The 20,731-nt window shown below is 41.3% G+C and overlaps 1 protein-coding gene across 1 annotated transcript in view; it reads right to left on the bottom strand.

Moving 5' to 3' along the window:
* The window catches only part of LOC103891748 (uncharacterized), a 55,322-nt gene that overhangs the window by 1,490 nt on the left and 33,101 nt on the right, over window positions 1-20,731 (bottom strand). The window contains exon 3 of the mRNA XM_054529084.2: window positions 3,161-3,273. Coding sequence (XP_054385059.1) covers window positions 3,161-3,273 — 113 coding nt within the window. The remainder of the gene's footprint in view (window positions 1-3,160; window positions 3,274-20,731) is intronic.

Raw genomic sequence — 20,731 nt, 5'->3', positions numbered from 1 at the left:
AGCCAAAGGGAGCAATGAGGGCAGAGCCCAGCCAACTGAGTGATGCTCATCCACCCCTCAACCTGGAGTTGAATTCACAGAGGTAAGCCCCACACTACAGTTAGAACATTTTCAACACCCCAAAAAGAAATCCTATTCCTCTTAGCCCCTCGGATCTATTTATCACCTCCTCAAACCTAGGCAACCACTAATCTACTTTCTGTCTACAAAAATCTATGGAGATTTGTCTATTCTGAGCATCCCATGTAAGTGGGATCATGCAATAACACCTTTTGCATCTGGTTTGTTTCACTTAACAGAATGCTTTCAAGGTTTATCCATGCTGCAGCATCTATCAGTATTTTATTCCTTTTTTATGGCCAAATAATATTTCACTATGGATACATCACATTTTATTAATCCATTCATCAGTTGATGGATATTTGGGTTGTTTTGCTTTTTGGCCATTGTGAATAATTCTGCTATGTCCAGTTGTGTGCAAGTTTTGTGTGGACATATATTTTTAATTATCTTGGGTGCATATATATGAAAGTGGAATTGCTGGGTCTTTTCTTCTCCATTCCCATTTCTTCTAGCACTTAACATGCATATCTATTAAATGAATAAATATCTATTGAGTGAATGAATGAAAGGCATCTCATCTTCTTAGAAGATTTTTTGGCAGTTAACTACAAAACACACCAACATTAACAACTACAATTGGCAGTTAAGCCTTGTCACACTTTGCTTTGTGGCTTATTTAGGTTGAGGTAAGCCAGGGACTCCTCTCATCTGCCTGATCCTTCTTGTGAAGCTGAGGAAGCTGGGGTGGGTGAGCAGAGTGAGCGTGGACCTCCCCAAATCACCCAGGAAGACAGAGGCTTGTCCCAACTCTGGCAGGTTCTCAGAGCAGTGAAGGCCCCAGAATCTGGCTGACTCACTCCAGAAGATGGAACTGCCAGGAGCCCAGTCAGCCGCGACGGGGCTTCACAAGGATGGCACCTCCATGCTGGGCTGTGGGATGAAGACAAGAAGGGACAGGGGCTGCATTCCCACCAACCCACCAATCTAAAGATGCTCAGGGCCTGGTGTGTGTGTATGTGGGGAGGTAGGGGTGGTGGCCTGGGGCACATGCACCTGTATGCACTTAGTATTCCTATGAATATGCTGCTACCCACAACCCAAGGCATATTATCAGTAATAAAGGGCCACATGGAGACTTGGAATTCTTATTCAGACAGCAGATGCCACGGTGAGGCCTCAGCCCATACCTCATGCACCCTCCACACTCCTGCCCAGCCGGCACCGGGCTGTTCAGCAGGACAGCACAAGCACCGGGCAAACTGCTTTGGCAGCTGTAACCCAGATTTATTCAGGGCAATGGGCGGCTAGGCAGGTTCCCTCCCAGCTGGTGCTGGGTAGGGCCGTGCCCTTCCACGGGCATCCCTATGGCATGCCAGGCTGGGTCAGGCTCCTCACAGATGGTCTGGCAACACGTGCTCTGACCCAGCACACAGCTTCTGGGATTCATTGGTCCAAGCAGAGCTACAACAAGCGGCTTGGATTTCTAGGGAAGGAGCAGAAGGAAACCCCTCCTGCCACCCAGGCAGGGCTCTGCCGCCCCCTTTCCTCCCCCTATTGACTTTCCATCTGCCCTTCGAGGCCCAGCTGCCCACACACAGCTCCTGCCTCTTGTCATTTTGGGGCCCACATGGACACCCCCTCCTTCCTGTTCTCTCGCATAGTTTGATGGGCTATTTTCTCTCCAGCAAGACTAAAATCCTTAAGGCAAATAATAGTTCTCCTTCCATAACAGCTTTTTTGAGACCTTTGGAACAGAGCCCCCAGTTCAGAAATCAGCAAAAACATTTTCTCAGCCTCATCAAGCCACTTTCGTGTCTGATAGTCATACCCATTGACCTGGTGCTTACTCAGTGCCTCGATGGTTCATTTAGCATGTAGCCAATATTTCATGCCTAAATAATATTTCAGTCATTTTTTAAAATGTCAAAAGGAGCACATGTTCAACATAGAAAATACAAAAGCATTAAAAAAACGCTACCCATCACCCCACATGCAGAAGCACCTCCTATAAAATGTTGGTGTGTATGCTCCTGTTACTTTTCTATTTGTGTTTATTTATTACTTTTTTCAAAATTGTGATTCAAATGTGCATGCTGTTTTACAACAAACATTATGAATATATCATACTGCTATTTGATTGAATTTTTTGCAATTTTAATGGCTATGTAATATTCTATCACATGGATGTCATGTGTTTTATTTAATCAGTGTTTAATTGTTCCTTATATTGATTGCTTTCCATTTCAAAATTTATAAATAATGCCGTGATGAATAATCTCATACAGAAGTAATTTTGCTCACTTCTGAATATTCTTTTAGAATATTACGGAATCAAAAATTATAAACTTCTTTAAATTTTTTTTTAATTTCCTTTAAAATAGAGACAGGGTCTCATTATGTTACCCAGGTTGGTCTCAATCTCCTGGCTTCAAGCGATCCTCCCACCTCAGCCTCCCAAAGTTCTAGGACTATAGGCGTGAGCCACTGTACCTGGCCAAATATTTTTAAAGCTTCTTAAACTCATTGCCTAATTGCCCCTCAGATGAGTTATGGTAATCTACACTCTTAGTGAATTTGCCTACAACAATTTGTAATAAGCATCTTCTGATTGGAACCCTCAAAATTAAGAGAGGATAAGGGCTGAGCAGGCCCAGTGGTATCAAAAGGTGGAGTAAGAAAAAGTAATGCCCAGGCACAATGCTATGCAGAATGGAGAGCCATGTGTTCATAAAAATACCTATATTTGTCAAGAAAATGTTACACCATCCCACACACTCCCTACCCCCAGTGTCCTCTGCTGTAAGAGGCAGGCAAATATATAACACATTTTAGAAAGTGTTCCTTCCAAAGCCAGCACAAAAGCAAGCGTCCTTTCAGTGGCAGAGCGAGGAGGAATCTTGGTGTCAGGAATCCTGAGTCTCAAGGCCCAGCTCATCTGCCATTCCCACAGAAACATACCCATCGGGTGCCTTCAGCCTGACCCTCAGTTTCCCCATCCAAAAGTTACAAAGATTATGAGAAGCTACACAGTGGGATTATGTGAGCATCAAACATGATCAAGTATGCCAAAATACTTTGTAAACAGTCAAACGCTGACCGTATTGCTGAGACTGGATGCTTGAAGGGGTAAGCACTGTTCACTTGAGAGAAAGATGTTCTTCCCTGGAGACACTGGAAGGACAGAGAGCTGCTGCAGTATCCCCACAGCATCTAAGAATACAGGAGCTGCTATCAGCGACTCTTTTCCACATCGCAGAGAGTGAATAAGAACTAGTTTCTGTAAGTCACAGGAGGAGAAAGCAAAGACCTTTGCCTATTTAAATTCCGGCCCACAAGGTTCTGCTCTAGACATGGCCAATTCAAGGCTTTTATTGGTCCTTCATGTCATGGGGATTTAACTGCTCTACATTTGCAGGAAGCTTAATTGGCTCCCTTGCTAGAGGATTGGCTCCTACCATTTTCCTTTACATTCGTGGCAGGCCTCAGAGGAAAAGCTGGAAATAATAATGTTCCAAGGTGAAATGAGGTGATGTGCTGGAATCGCTTGGAAGTGTATAAAATACTAGGCAAAGATAAGGTCTAATTGTCACCCCTGCTGGTGGAAGCACTAGCTACGCAGGAGAGCCTGTGTAGCACAGTCAGGTGAATTCCAGTGTCAGATCCACGTGTATTGAGTCCTGGCTCTGTCCCCTACAAAGTGCACGACATTGGGCACATTATTTTACCCACAAACCCTTGTTTCCTCCTCTTTCCAGCACCTTCAGCTCCCTGAACTTGTCTTTGTTCATGTGTTTGCTGACTGCCTTCTTCCATAGAAGCAAGCTCCAGGAGGCAGGGAGATTTTCAGCCTTGTTGACTGGAAGATCCTAAGACAAGGAAGAGCACCTGCCTCCAAAATTAGTTGTCAAACAAATGAGTGCCTCTGGCACTCCCTTAGGACACTGTCTCCAGGAATTCCGTTTTGTCCCTCCAACCACTTCAAGGACTCAGCTTGATGTCTGGAATAAGGGTGACAAGTTAGGGTTGTCGGTGGGTGACAAAAGGATGGACAAGGAGGGGATGCCACTGGAAAAATAATTAACCTGCATGAACTCAACAGCAACTTCCTTTAGGAAACTTGACCCACTCCTTTTTTCAAAAAGTATAGCCACTAAAGGGATTGAGATTTTAGCATGGAATCTCTGTGGGCAATAATCATTCCTAAAAGGGAGTGTTAATTTTAGATTAAAAACACTCCTTGCTTTTGAAGAACATATACTCAATAAACATAATGTTTCCACTCAAAAAAAAAACAAGATGAATAAACTGACTCCAAACCAGAAAAGCTTAATTCTTCAAGCGTATATGGCCCCATACAGGCCAAAGCAGTCTTTCTGCCAAGACAGCACTTCCCACTTCATGCCTCCGTCCCTCTCTGCACCTCTGGAGAAAAGGCAGCCAGCTGCGGTGGGACAGGGGGCAAGGAAGCCAGCCTCTCCTAATAGAAATGGTGGGGCTACAAGCGCTGAATCAGACCTGGGCTCTGCATCCGGGCCAGGACCTTACACTCACCAGCAGCTGTCAGACGTAGGGACCCACTCAGGACCAGTTCTGCTCTGCATCTACATTCCTAGCAACATACGTTGAGTGAACGATGGAGGAGAAGCCAGCTTGAATTAATGAGTGAGTGAATGAATGAATGGATGTGTGTTGAGGATGTGTGTGATGTGCCAAGTACTGTAGCAGGCACTGTCACCTACTTCTTCATCATCTGCACAGCAATTCTGTGAAGTGGATGGTCATGCCAATTCAAGGTCAGAGAACTCAGGCAGTTTGCCAAAGAACTAACCCAGTACTCAACCCATGGTTTGGACCTACCAGATAGCTGATAAAAGCTCAATTTTGGGCTTACTATGTGAGGAGTTCATAAGTACTTTAATCTCTCTTTCTTTCCCTTCCTTCCTTCCTTCTTTCCTTCCTTCCTTCCTTCTTTCCTTCTTTCCTTCTTTCCTTCCTTCCTTTCTTTCTCTTTCTATTTCTTTCTTTCTTTCTTTCCTTCCTTCCTTCCTTCTTTCTTTCCCCTTCCTTCCTTCCTTCTTCCTCTTTCTTTTGAAATGGAATCTTGCTCTGTCCCCCAGGCTTTAGTGCACTGATGTGATCATGGCTCACTGCAGCCTCGACCTTCCAGGCTCAGGCAGTCCTTCCACCTCAGCCTCCCAAGTAGCTAGAACTATAGGCGTGGCGTACACCACCACTCCCAACTAATTTGTTTTTTTGTAGAGACGGGGGTCTCACCATGCTGCCCAGCCTGGTCTCAAACTCCTGGGCTCAAGCAATCCTGCCATCTCAGCCTCCCAAAGTGCTGGGATTACAGGCATGAGCCACTGCACACAGCCTAATTTTTTTTTTTTAAAGGTGGTAGGAAAGGAAGAGTTTCAGCACTATTATCTGAACCTAGAGAGGGTCTCTTGGCACTGCGCATGTGCTATGGGATCTACAGTGAAAAAACTTGAGAGAGATAGTTACTATATTAAACAAAAGTTACTATATTAAACTCTTTTTGTTTAATATAGTAACCAGAAGATCTTGAAGGTTTGAAGGAGGAGCTGGAATTAAAGTAACGCCCTACCACCAATTTTTTCAATTACAAAAATCAAACCAATTCACTTAAAGTCCTGTCAGAGTCATTAACCTAACTTTATACAGAGGGAGGAGGAGAGCTTGCAAGAATCAGTAGTGATTCTTGTCATTAATTGGCTATGTCACAGCACTTACCCTGTGGTAGTCTAATTATTAGAGGGAGGGGGCAGGGGCAGGAAAGGATTGGGTACAAGATCAAGATTAATGTAGCTGTAGGGCAGTCCTCAAGGCCAGTAGACCAAACTACAGCACTTGGTAGGTGCCTGAGGAAATTACAGGAGTTACATGGTCATTGCAGGTTCTATCTCGTTGTTCCCATCTTATAAAGATGTAGTGAGGATTAGGTGAAATAATATATTAAGAACTTAATGATGCCTGGTATATAATAAATACTTAATAAATATTAGTCATTGCTATTTTTTCCAAGTCTTCCATGTTATAAATTTCTATGATGTATATTTTTATTTACATGAAGTATTTTCCTCCTCAGGTTTATTTTCTTTAGCTAAATTTGCAAAAGTGAGATACCTGAATGAAAGGGTACAACTACCCTTAGATCTCATGATAGTTCACACATATTACCAAATTACTTTCCTAAATCATTATAATGATATATGCCATGACCAGCCACAAGGGAACCATCACTAGCACTGGTTTTTTTTTTTTTCTTTTTTGAGATAGAGTCTTGCTCTGTCACCCAGGCTGGAGTGCAATGACTGCAACCCTCCACCCCCTGGGTTCAAGTGATTCTCCTGCCTCAGCGCCCCGAGTAGCTGGGATTACAGGTGTATGCCACCACGCCCAGCAAATTTTTATATTTTTAGTGAAGACAGGTTTTCGCCATGTTAGCCAGGCTGGTCTCGAACTCCTGACCTCAGGTGATCCACCCAACTCAGCCTCCCAAAGTGCTAGGATTACAGGCATGAGCCATCATGCCCGGCCACACTGGATATTATTATTGATTTTTATTTATAATAATTGGATTGATTTTTAGGGTTGATCCTTCTACAAATACCTATCCTGAGAAGCAGTGGGCTGGGTTTAGCTGGATACAGGGTAGGGCCAACCAACCCAACCAGAATGAAACCAAAGGCAGGGAAGGGCCTCTCAGGTCAGGGAAGACTGATAAGAAAACTAGCAAGGATATGACCGTTCTCAGGTGCTCACGGAAGGAAGGAGTGGAGCCATAAGATGCACATTGACCCCCCCATCAGGAATGCTGCAGATAAACCCAGATAAGATGAGAGACTTCTGAGGCCTGAATAGTTTGTTCAAGGAAGAAAGAAAGGACCAGTGGCAGGCAAGAAAAGCTCACAGAAGCCCAGCCCATGTTGCCTGGCAGAAGAGGTGATAAAAGGAAGGGTCCCCAAATTATACGTTTCTGCAGAGGAATAAGAAGAAGAAACCTGTTGGGAAATTCAGGGACACAATACCTTATAAGGACTTCTGGTCACCAGAACTTGGTACTTTTCTGTTGTTTAAGCCACTCAGTTTGTGGAACTTTGGTAGGCGGCCCCAGCAGACAATGCAAAGGTCCTTCTGGATCTAGCCTCCCTTCATCCCTCTCCTCAGCTCTCAGTATCGCCCCTCATTCACTCTCCTAGCACAGCCGACCTCCTCCTAGTGCATGGAGACACTAGGCACACCTCCACTTTGGGCACTTTGCAGGGCTGTTCCCTCTGCCTGGAACTTCCTTCTCCCCAAATCTGCCTGACTCCCTCCTACACCTCCTTCAGATCTTACATCAATGTCACCTACTTAATAAGGATTTTCTTGACCACTTTGTTAAACATTGGACCTTCCCCTACTCCCACCTTCTGGTTCCTCTTACCCTGCTCTGTTCTTTTTCCTGACAGCCCCAGCCCCTCTGACATACTATACTATTATACTCTCCTTGTTTATCATGTTTATTGTTTCTTGTCTGTCTCCCTGCATCGGAAGTTGCATGACATAATGCCAGGAATTTTTGCCTGTTTTGATCACTGATTCCTCTCAAGTGTCTTGCACAGTGTTTGACACGCAAAAGGCACTCAACTGATGAACAAATGAATGGTCTTGAGTGGCTGATGTGTGTGTGTGTGTGTGTGTGTGTGTGATTTCAGTGCTTACTCTATGTCTACCCCATGCTAAGCACTGCTTGAATGCCCATGGAAACCTCTTAACAACCCTATGGGGTAATAATAATTATCTTCATCCTACATAAACAAGGAAACCAAGACTCACAGAGACAAAGAATCTTGCCTATGCTTCTTCTGTAAGTCGGCACATCAGAGTCCATATTCACACTCCAGGCTTTCCGATCCCAATGCCACACTGGCTTCTTGCTGGGCATTGGCAAGGGCTCTGTTCAGGAGAATGCCCCATGCCCAGTTTCCGAGGGATCAGGGTAGTAGCCCAGGGCAGCTGCAGCCCAAGGCAAGTGTTTCTAGAGTTGCCCTGAGCCACAGCTGGCCACCACCCAGCTGGTGATAGCTCAGGCTTCCAGGCTTGGCTCACTGGTGATCAGCAGGGTTCAGATCACCCTGGATCTGCCACTCACACGTGTGTCTGGGAGGGTGAGAGAAAGGGAAGATAAGAGAGGGCAGTAAATGAGGGCAGGGAGCAGCAGGCTATTGAAATTCTACACTCACTAGGAGCCAAGTGGGCCGGGAGGCTGGTATTACTGGCTGTGCTCAGCGGGCACCCAGTGGGCAGAAATCCCATTGCCCAGTTCTCCTGGGGCGGGGGTTGAAGGGCAGACTGTAACTCTGTAGTTGTATTGTGATGGCGAAGGAGGAAACAAGAGCAGCTGATCTGGCCTGGATCAGGAGTGCCCACGTGCAAACAGACAGGCCTTTGTGTCCTGGGCCCAGACAACAGGCTGCATTCTTCCCCCACCTCGGTGACGTCCTTCACGAACATGTCCTCAGAGTGCGTTTTCAACGGATTAATCAGCTAAGGATCAGATGACACGGCATTCCCTCTGTTACCCACTCTTTGCCATAGCTGTGCCTTCACTTGTCTCTGAGCACAGAGTGGGGGGCCAGCCCCAGCCCTGCCCTTGTGGTGCTTACAGTGGGCCCCAGGTAGCTGCAGGCCTCAGAGATCTCAGCTGTCAGAATCTCAGAACATAGGAGCTGAAAGGGCCCAAGAGCAAGTCTGGCCCCCGCTTTTTATTGGAGAGGTGATGGACTAAGCGATAGGGCCATCACTGGGACCCAGGGATCCTGCCCCTGACAGCAGTGGCATCTGGTAGGAGCGTTCAGCTGCCCCAGAGTCTGGCAGTTACATCAACCCCCACCAAAGGACCTAGATCACCTCCCGGAGAAGCCTGAGGGAGATGGGTTCTTGATGAAGGCAGACTTAATTCTCACTAGGCTTGATTCTGACTGGTTTCCAAAGCAAATGGCTTTCCTTGCCCAAGCCAAATGCGGGAGACAGGAAACACCCAAGGATGTTTATTGCTGTCCTGCTTAACCACACTGTGGGACCCCTGAATGATCAGTTACCTTGTGAAATGCTTCTTTCTCTAGATGGACAAAAACGTCCCTTGGATACCAAAACGGCCATCTTCCCTGGCTTTTTGAGATCATGCTCTCAGAAATTAGAAGACTTGGGTTCTGCTTCCAGGTATGGCAACTTCAGACTGCAAGATCATAGAAGAGAAGCTCTCCTAACCCCTAATAACCACTGATCTGTTCTCCATCTCCATAGTTTTATTTTTTTTCAAGAATGTCCTATAAATGGAATAATTCAGTATGTAATCTTTTTTTACCTTCAACTTTTAATTTTGAGATAAATGTAGGTTATGCAGTGGTAAAGAATAATCCAGAGATTCTATGTGCACTTCACCCAGTTTCCTTTAACGATAATGTCTTGCAAAACTGTAAGGTTGAGATATAGAATATTTCCAACAGCACAAGGATTCCTCATTATCCTTTTATTCCCACACTCACTTCCTTTCCACCCCCACCGACTCCTTAATCCCTGGCAATCACTAATCTATTCTCCATTTCTAAAGTTTTGTCATTTCAAGAATGCCATATTTAAGGAATCATACTGTATGTAACCTTTTGTGATAGGATTTTTTCACTCAGCATAATTCTCTGGAAATGCATCTAGATTATTGTCTGTATTATTGGTCATTCCTTTTTCCCAATAAGTATTATTCTACAGTGTGGATGTACCACAGTTTGTTTAACCATTCACCCATTGAAGGATAGCTGGGCTGTTTCCAGGTTTTGGCTACTATGAATAAAGCTATTATAAACATTAGTCTACAGGATTTTGTCTGAACATTTGTCTTCATTTCTCTGGGATAATTGCCCAGGAGTGTAATTGCTTGGTCATACGGTAGTTACATGTTTAGTTTTTAAAGAAACTGACAAATCATTTTCAGATTGCCTGTAACATTTTTTACTTTCCTGCCAGCAATATGTGAGTAGTCCAGTTTCTCTACATCATCATCAGCATTTAATGTTATCACGATTTGTTTTTAGCCATTCTGATAGGTGTGTGGTGATAAAATTGTCATCTTAATTTTCTTTTCCCTAATGGCTGATGATGTTGAACAACTTTTGATGTGCTATTTACCATTTGTATATCTTCTTCAGTGAAATGTCTATTTATGTCTTTTGCCCATGATCTAATTGGATTATTTGCTTTTTTACTGTTGAATTTTGAGAGTTCTTTATATATTCTAGATACTAATCCTTTGCTGCATATGTGATTTGCAAATATTTTCCTCCATTCTGTAGCTTGTCTTTTCATCGTTTTAACAGGAGCTTTTATAGAACAAAATTTTAAATTTTCATTAAGTCCAATTTATCATTTTTTCTTTCATGATTATGTTTTTGGTATTAAGTCTGAAAACTCTTTGCCTAGCTGTAGACCTCAAAGATTTTCTCCTAGTTTTGGGGTAAAAGTTTTATATTTTTGTGTTTTACATTTAAGACCGTGATCTATTTTGAGTTAACTTTTGCTTAAGGGTGTGAGACTTAGGCCAATATTGGTTATTTAGTTGGTTGGTTGGTTGATTGATTGATTATAGGTGCCTATAGGTGTCCATTGGTGCCAGCATCATTTGTTGAAAGGCTTTCCTTTCTCTATGCAGTTGCTCTTGACTCTTGTTAAAGTCAGCTGGGCATAAAATGTCCAGAATAGGCACATTTATTGAGGCAGAAAATAGACTAGTGGTTGGTCTAGGGCTATAGGGGGAGTTGCAGAAAAGTATGGGTCACTGATAAAGGGTACAAAGTTCTTTGGGGGGTAACAAAAGTGGTCTAATATTGATTGTGGTGATGGTAGCATGACTCTGTGAATATATTAAAAACCACTGGGTTTTACATTTTAAGTAGGTGAGTTGTATGGTGTGTGAACTATATCCCAGTAAAGCTGTGACCAAAAGAAACCAGTTTGGCATATTTGTGTGGGTCTATTTCTGGGTTCTGTATTCCATTCAATTGGTCTATGTGTCTATTACTTTGCCAATACCACAAAAACTTGATCACTGTAGCAGTACAGTAAGTCTTAAAATGTGGCAGATGGTTTCCTTTCATTTTATTTTTTCCAAAATATTTTAGCTAGTCTAGTTCCTTTGCCTTTTCACATAGATCTTAGAATGATTCTATCCATGTCTGCAAAAATCTTATCAGGGTTTGGATAGGTACTGCCGATCCTCTGTATCAATTGGTTTCACATCTATAGATTCCCAACCAAGGATGAAAATATTTTTTTAAAAAAATAAAAAATAACAATGCGACAATAAAATATACAAATAAAAACAATACAACATATCAACTATTTACATACATTTAATTGTATTAGGTATTATAAGTAATCTAAAGATGATTTAAAGTATATGGGAGGCTGTGCTTAGGTTTTATGCAAATACCATGCCTTTTTATTAAGGGACTTGAGCATCCAAGGATTTTGGTATGGAGGAGGGTGTCCTGGAGCCAATTCCCTGAAAATATCGAGAGATGATTGTATTGCAATAAGTGTATATCAATTTGGGAGAAATTGACATCTTTGTTAAATTTTCCAATTCATGTTGTGCAGGAGATGGGTTTTATGAATATATATATATACAGGAAATATATATATATTAGAAATATATAGGAAATACACACATATATATATATAATTTCCAATTCATTAACATGGCATGTCTCTGCATTTATTTAGATGATTTCTTTCATCAATGTCATGTGATTTTCTGAATTTAAGTTTTGTACGTTTTGTTAGATTTACTTAAGTATTTCTTTTTTTAAGGCTATTGTACATGATATTGTATTTCTAATTGTAGTGTTCAAGTCTTCACTGCTAGTATATAGATGTATGACTGATTTTTGTATGTTTGTCTCGTACCCTGTTACATTGCTGAATTAACTGATTAGTTTTGGATTTTTTTTGTGGATGCCATGGAATTTCTATGCAAATAAGCATTTCATCTGAAATAGAAAGTTTTATTTATTCCTTTCTGATCTATATGCCTTTTATTTTCTCTTCTTGCCTGATTAAACTGGCCAGAACTTCCAGGACTATGTTGAATAAGAGTGGTGAGAGCACACATCCTTGTTTTGTTGCTGAACAAAGTATTCAGTCTTTACAATTAGGTATAATGTTAGCTGCAAGTTTTTCGTAGATGCTTTTTATCAAGTTGAAGTTTCTTTCTATTATTGTTTTTCAAAAAAACTTTTTATCATGAATAGGCATTTAGTTTCATTGAATGGTTTTTCTTTTACATCAGTTGATATGATCATCTAATTTTTCTCCTTTTTTAGTCTGTTAACATAGTGAATTACATTGATTGCACCAGCCTTGTATCTCGGGAATGAACTCTAATTGGTGACTTTTTATATATTGCTAAATTCTATTTAGCAATAGAATAATTCTTTTTATATATTGCTAAGTTCTAGTTCTTATTTTCTTAGAAACTTTTGCATCTGTATTCATGAAAGATATTGTTCTGTAATATTCTTTTTTTGTACTGTCTTTGTCTGGTTTCGGTATGCAGGTATACCAGCTTGATGAAATAAATTGGGGTGGGTTCCATCCTATTTTATTTTCTGGAAAATATTTTGTAGAATTGAAGCAAATTCTTCTTTATTCTTTTTTATTCTCCAAAAACACCATTTAGACCTGAAGATTTCTTTGTTAGGCATTTTTTCACTACCAATTAATTCCATTTATTTAGTAGCTTTGGGCTATGCAAATGATCTATTTCATATTGGGTGAGTTGTAGTAGTTTGTATTTTTGAATAGATTTGTCCATTTCATGTAACTTGTCAAATTTGTGTGTAGAGTTGTTCATACTATCTTTTTTTATTAACCATTTGATGCCTCCATGATCTGTAGTGATATGCCCTGTTTCATACCTGATATTAATAATTTGTGTCTTCACTCCTTTTTTCTTTGTCAGTCTTGCTAGAGAGGTTTGTTGATTTTATTGATCTTTCAAAGGATCAACTTTTTGTTTCATTGATTTCCTCTACTGTTTTTGTTTTAAATTTCATTATTTCTGTGTTTAATTTTATGATTTTCTTCCTTCTGCTTGCTTTGGGCTTATTTTTTTCTTCTTCTGTATGTTCCTGAGATGGGAGTTCAGATTATTGGTTTGATACTTTCCTCCTTTTTCTAGAGTATGCATTTACTGCTATAAATTTTACTCTCAGCACTGCTTTAACTGTGTCCCATAAAAATTTTGTTGCATTTTCATTTACATTTAGTTCAATGTACTTTTTAATTTCTCTGAGACTTTCTCTTTGATTTATGTATTATTTAGAAGTGTGTTGTATAGTTTCTAAGTGTTGGGTCATTTTTTCCACTTTCTTTCTGTTACTGATCACTAACTTGAGTTTATTGTGGTCAGGAGAAGACACTCTGTATGATTTCTTTTAAACTTGTTGAAGTTTATTTTATGGACCTCGATCTGATCTATTTTGGGATATGTTACACTGACAATTGAAAAAAATGTATGTATATTCTGCTGTTGTTAGGCACAGTATTCTATAAATGCTGATTAGATCTTTGTGTTTTTGTTTTGTTTTGTTTGTTTGTGTGTTTGTTTTTTAGATGGAGTCTTGCTTTGTCACTCAGGCTGGAGTACAGTAGCATGATCTCGGCTCACTGCAACCTCCACCTCTTGGGTTCAAGTGATTCTCCTGTCTTAGGCTCCTGAGTAGCTGGGATTACAGGCATCCACCACACCTGGCTAATTTTTGTATTTTTAGTAGAGGCAGGTTTTCATCATGTTGGCCAGGCTGGTCTCAAACTCCTGACCTCAAGTGATCCACCCGCTTCGGCCTCCCAAAGTGCTGGGATTATAGGCATGAGGCACCACGCCCAGACTATATCTCCTTACATAGCTTTTTCAATAGTTTCTTTTGGTATTGTGTTATATGTACATATCATAGTCTACTGCTGCCATCACTTTTTAAAAATTCTACTCCTGTGACAGACCATCATTTTATCAGTACACATGAAGTGTAGAAACCTTAGCCTCCCTTTATGCCTTTTTATCCTCTCCTTATTATAATTTTCTTAAATATTTCCTTTTCACATTTAGAACCACCTCAGATAGTATTATAATTTTTACTTCAATTATCAAACAAAATCTAAAATACTCAAGAGGAATCTTTACCCATATTTTTGATTACCACTTTTTTTTGTTCTTCCTGCCATTCCAAGATTCCATCTTTTATCATTTCCTTCTGTTAGAAAACTTTGTCTAGCCATTCTGTTAGAGTAGGTCTGCTAGTGATACATTTTCTTAGTTTGACTTTATGTTCACTGAGCATGTTTTCATTTCCCCTTCATTCCTGAGGATGTTTTCCTTGGATATAGGATTCTGAGTTAACATGTTTCAACACTTGAAAAATGTTGTGCCACTTCCTTTTGCCTCCATGGTTTCTGATAAGAAATCCACTGTTACTTGAATTATTTTCTCTTATGAGTAAAGTATTATTTTTCTCTTTGCATTGAAGACTTTTTTCTCTGTTTTTAATTTTCTGAAGTTTGCTCAACATATGTCTTTACATAAATTTCTTTGGTTTTATCCTATTTGGATAAAACTTTTAGAATCTGCTTTAAAAATCTATAGGGTTTTTTGGTATTTTGCCAAATTTGGGAAATTTTCAACTGTTGTTTTTTCAGTGCTTTTTCAGCTCTGCCCTTTATCTCCTCTTCACTCCAATGACAAAATGTGTTATTTTTTTGTTATGGCCCCACAAGTGCAGAGACTATTCATTTTTTTCTCAGTGTTTTTTCTCTCTGTTGTTCACATTGATGGTAATTTGGGTAATTGCTCTATCTTCAAATTTGATGATTTTTTCCTCTTTTTCCTTCATTTTCTTATTGAGCCCATTGAGCTTGTTACTTTCATTATTGTATTTTTTCATTCTAAAATTTTCATTTGGTTCTTCTTTATACTTTCTATTTCTTTAATACTTTCTGTTTTCATTTGTTTTAAAAATGTTCATAATTGCTTTTTAATGATGTTTCCTTTAAAATCCTTGCTAGATAATTCTAACATTCCTGTCATCTTGGCGTTGGCATCCGATGATCATTTTCTTTTTATTCAGTTTGAGATCTTCATGGTTCTTGGTATGATAAATAATTTTCTATTGAAACCTGGACATTTGGGGTATTAGGTTATGAGATTCAGGATCTTACTTTAGTCTTCTATTTTAACGGACTTTCTCTGACACTGCTGGGGCAGGAAAATGGGAGAGAGACACTATTTTATTACAGCGAGGTGGAGATGGAGGACCAGGCTCTTCACTTGGCCTCCACTGACACCTGAGACTGGGGCTCCTTATCACTGTTGGGCCGGGATGGGAGTTCTAAGTCTCCACTGTACCTCCACTGACAACCTCCTGGCTCAGTGAGGTAGGGTTGCTTCTTACTGATCTCCACATGGCCACCACAGGCACCATGGGGGTGAATGGCCTCTTTACTCTGTGTAATGACGAAAAGCCCTGACTCTCTGCGAGTCCTGATGCTACCCCAACGGGGAGCAGGACAGGCAACTTCTTTCGGCCTGTTAAATGTTTAGGCTCCACATTTGATCATTGCTGGTATGGAGATTGCAAGTTTGTTGTTTTTTTGTTTTTTTTTCACAATGGTTGTCAACAGTAAAGCAGTTAATTTCTAAAATGTTTCTATTTGATCAAGATGCCCTTTCCTTAGTTGTCTGGCTAGAGAGAAAAGACATTTGTTGGAGCTTTTTTTTGTCTGCATTCATCAGCATTTCCAGATTGCCAGTTTCTTGAGCACCCATTTTTGGATATGTAAGGCAAACAACAACAACAACAACATAAAACAAAAAAAATACCACAGGAAGTTCAACCCCCTGTTGTTCCTCAAATCCTAAGGTCGCTAGCTGGTCTGCCTTCTTCTCTCAACCCTCGATTTTCTTTTCTTTCTTTTTTCCTAACTTTTGTTTTAGGTTTGGGGTTACATGTGAAGGTTTGTTACATAGGTGAACTAGTGTCACGGGGGTTTGTTGTACAGATTACTTTATCATTGAGGTATTAAGCCCAATACCCTATAGTTATCATTTCTGCTTCTCCCACCTCCTACCCTCAAGTAGACCCCAGTGTTTGTTGTTCCCTTGTTTGCGTTCATGAGTTCTAATCATTTAGCTTTCACTTATAAATGAGAACACGTGGCATTTGGTTTTCTGTTTTTCTGTTCCTGCATTAGTTTGCTAAGGATAATGGCCTCCAACTCCATCCATGTTCCCACAAAAGATATAATCTTTTTCTTCTTATGGCTGCACAGTATTCCATGGTGGATATGTATCACATTTGCTTTATCTAATCTGTCATTGATGGGCATTTAGGTTGATTCCATGTCTTTGCTATTGTGAATATTACTGCAATGAACATTTGCGAGCATGAGTTTTTATGGTAGAATGCTTTATATTTCTCTGGGTATATGGGATTGCTGGGTTGAATGGTAGTTCTGCTTTTAGCTCTTTGAACCCCTCAGTTTTCTTATGCTTGTTTTATATATGATTTCTAGGCTACTTATCTTGAGGAGCGGAGAAAAGCATATCTTTATCTTCCTGGAAACAGAGTCACTATGCAGCCTTTGAGACTGGTTTCTTGCACTCAGCATAATGCCTTTGAGATTCATCTATGTTGCTGCATGTATTAATAGTTTATTCCTTTTTACTGCTGAGTAGTCCACTGTATATTCCAGTTTGTTTATATGTGCATCTGTTGAAGGAAATTTTGGTTGTTTTCAGTTTGGGAGACTATGAATAGAACTGCTATAAATATTTTTGTACAGGTCTTTGCAGGAACACAAATTTTCATTTCTCTAAAGTAAATACCCAGCAGCAGAAATACTGAGTTGTACAATAAATTTATGCTTAAACTTTATAAGAAACTGCTAAACTGTTTTCCAGAATGGCTACATCATTTTTCATTCCCACCAGCAGCATATGACATTTTCTGTTACTCCACATCCTTGCTCACATTTCGTATTTTCAGTATTTTTATTTTATCCATATTAACAAATGTGTAATAGTATTTCATTGTGGTTTAATTTGCATTTCCCTAATAGCTAATTCTGTTTAACACCTTTTCATGTGCTTAACTGCCATCTATACATCCTCTTTGGGAAAGTGTCCATTTGAGTCTTTTGCCCTTTTTTTTCTTTTCTTTCTTTTTTCTTTTTCTTTTTGAGACAGAGTTCTCTCTGTTGCTCAGGCTGGAGTGCAGTGGACGGATCTCACTGTAACCTCTGCCTCCTAGGTTCAAGGGATTCTCCTGCGTCAGCCTCCCCAGTAGCTGGGATTACAGGCGCACATTACCACACCCGGTTAATTTTTGTATTTTTAGTACAGACAGGGTTTCACCATGTTGACCAGGCTTGTCTCAAACTCCTGGCCTCAAGTGATCTGCCCACCTTGGCCTCCCAAAGTGCTGGGATTACAGGTGTGAGCTACCACGCCCAGCCAACTTTCTGACTCTTGATCCTCAAGGGATCTGCCCTCTTCAGTCTCCCAAAGTCCTGGGATTATAGGCATGAGCCACCACACCTGGCCCTGTTTGCTGTATTGTATCAATTTCTTCCACTTCTCTGCACTTAGAACCAGTTCTGTCTCTCTCCCTCTACTGCAGTATGCTCAAGGACCGTGATCAGCTGACTTCTGGAGGTTTTCATTTATCAGATTGACGTACAACTCTGACAGGTAACCAGGAGGAATGAAGTCCAGCATGAATTTGGCCCCCATCAGATGTGTAGAAGAGCCAGGAGATGAGGGTCAAGAGAGAGAACAACTGATGAATAAAAAAGTGCCCCAAGAAAATTCACATGCTTGGCAGTATTTCTTTTAGCACCAGCTTTTTCTGCTCCTGGCTCCTGGGGAGAAAAATGTCTCCTGCTAGTTCTGAGGCAAACCCAGTGCCACTGGACTCCCAGGGACACAGGAATGTCACCCATGCTCATGGGCTTGATTGTGTTCCAATGGCATTCATATTTCCCTGTCTCCAAAGGTACCTTCTGTTGTACTTGTGTTCCAGCTGTAGCTCTGCTTATGAGACTCCTGGAAGTGGATGTCCTGTTGCCAGCCACGTCTCGGAGGTTACTTACTACAGCAGGCACACCATTCTCTGCCCATTTTCTTCCAAGCAAGGAAGCCCTGCACCATTTAGCACTCATAGTTGTCCTTTATAGCTCAGTCCACCCATCCTTTTATTATTATTATTATTATTATTATTATTATTATTATTATTATTTTATCTATTTAATTGCAAGGAGAAATAGACAAAAACAACTATTCTTTTTCTCAATCACTTTACTTATTTTTGTTATCACTACTGAACAATTCTCAGCCATTATATTATTGATGTATCCCCCTGCCCATTCTCTTTCTTCTCTGTGAATTCTGGACAGCTTCTCGCATGCCACTAGAAGCCCACACACAAGGGCCCTCTGCTTTTCTCTGCGGAAGGCCACTCAGTGCACACAGGAGCAACCCGACAGTGCAGGTCATGTGTGTCCTCAGGGTAGCCCTTTGCTTTTAAAAATGTGTAGAATGTCAGCGAATTATTTTTATTCTTTATGAGATACATGTAGAGTTCAATGTTTATTTTGTCATTTCTTTCTTGAGATGCACATCAACATTGTGCATCTCAGAGTGAAAGCTCCCACAAGAGCTTCATCCACTGGTCCTATTTGTCCAAAAACAAGATGGATGGAGAGTATAAAAAGATGTCTTGTGCTTATAGTAACAATGATGATGATGAACTAGGAAACACATGAAGACCTTCCCCTGCCACTCACCTCCATGTGATGAAGTTGGGGACATAGTTTGACGTGGGTCCCCCGGAAGGACCAGGGGATGTGGAAGTCCAAGATGAGATTCAAACTGGGTTCCCCTACCACCTCCTCACACCTCAGTCCAGATAGAACAAGGGCAGCCTTGATCAGAAGAACCTGGGGCTTCTACCAGAAAGTACTAGGAAGGAAGTGATGGAGCCAGAGGATGCAACTCATGTGGATGAGACCCATTTGGCCAACGCACAGCCTGAGAATGTGAGTGGAAGCTCATCCCTAGTGCGTAGGGGTGTGCAGTCAGCCAGTCTTAGGCCCAGCCCAGCCCCAGCCCCACTGATGTCACTTTGGTGCTGGATTTGTGAGGACAAGGGAGACCAGATCCTGGCTGCCTTGCCTCTTTCTCCCTCCACTCCCCGTTGCCTCCCTGAGTCACTGCTCAGCAATAACCACTTCAAAGCGGAAGCTACAGCAGTCCCAACTCTGGGCTTGATGCCAGACTTGTCCAGTTCAGATGATATAGACATTTGGACTGCCATCCTTTTGGCTTCAAGTCATTTGATTGGGCTTTTCTTCAGGACTTACACTCCCTTTACGCATCCTAACTGCTCAGAGAGTGCTGAGAGAAATCATTTTTTCAGGAGTCAGTTGAGATGAGGGTTGGAGAGCAAGAGGGGTCATTGTGTCCTCTGTGACCTGCTGTGATATGACCAGGAGGAGGCCTCACCCAGAAGCAGGCAGAGGCAAGAAAGGGCACCCTGGGAAGGGGCATGTGGGGCCATCATGCCCTCCTGTTCCTCTACAAGGTGGCCCCAGCCTTTGAGTATGGACTACGAGACCTGGCCCTTTTGGAAGCGGGATGCTGGCACTATGGTTATTAAAAGTTGCCCTGTGCGCCTGCCATCCTACCTGACCTTAATCCCCTTGCTTTGGTTAATCCAGTCACTTGTCTCATCTTTAGTACATGCTCCAAAAACCCTGTAATAAGTTCCTTTGGGAAACCTTGTGTTCCAGATGCCCAAGTAATTCTTTCAGTGTTCTGAGGGCCATAAAACAAGCAAACTGAGGGAGGGGCAGGCTAAAGATTCCTCTGAATGTCAGGTGGATCTAGTTTTTTCTTTGACGTCTCTTCTATCTCAAAGCACATCTTGCTTACCTTGCTGGCCACACATTGCTAAAGGAATCTGTGCTAGTTTTTTCTTACTCCATTTCTAGATTTTTTTTCCCCAGACCAACTCAACACGTGAGAAGATTTAGCCAGTATCCAAGGTCAAGGCTGCACCCCTAACAGCCTGATGTGTATGTGGGCAAAAGTTCTAGAAAGAATAGCCAGTCCTCCCCTGCCCTGTTGTGACCTGTAGAAGACTCTTCAGCAAAGCAATACCCCTAGCTGCACCTGACCCTGGGCGTGACCTCCAGCCCAATCCCAACAAGTACATATGGAGCCACAGGTCATAGTCAAAACATGCTGGGCTTCCTTCAGTGGCTGGCTGTGCATAGTCATAGAACAGAGCTGCACAAAAAGGCCAATTTCTATCCATCTGAATTTTGACATTTGTTTGCTCTTCAATCTTGGGTCCAAACTACTCACCGCCTCGGTTTCTTCATATGAAGATGAGGAAACTTACCTCTCTAAATTTTGATTTGCAGTGAGACACATGATCCAGTTTGAATCTTATTAATTTGTTGTGTGCCTGATTTTTACTTTTTATTTATCCTTAAGATTGCCCTCTCATTGTGGTTTTAATTTGCATTTCCCTGATAATTAGTGATGTTGAGC

This window comes from Pongo abelii, chromosome 1 (genome assembly GCF_028885655.2).
Source record: "Pongo abelii isolate AG06213 chromosome 1, NHGRI_mPonAbe1-v2.0_pri, whole genome shotgun sequence".
Taxonomy (NCBI): Eukaryota; Metazoa; Chordata; class Mammalia; order Primates; family Hominidae; genus Pongo; species Pongo abelii.
The sequence above is the reverse complement of the archived record's forward strand: the minus strand, read 5'-3'. Positions and strand labels throughout refer to the sequence as shown.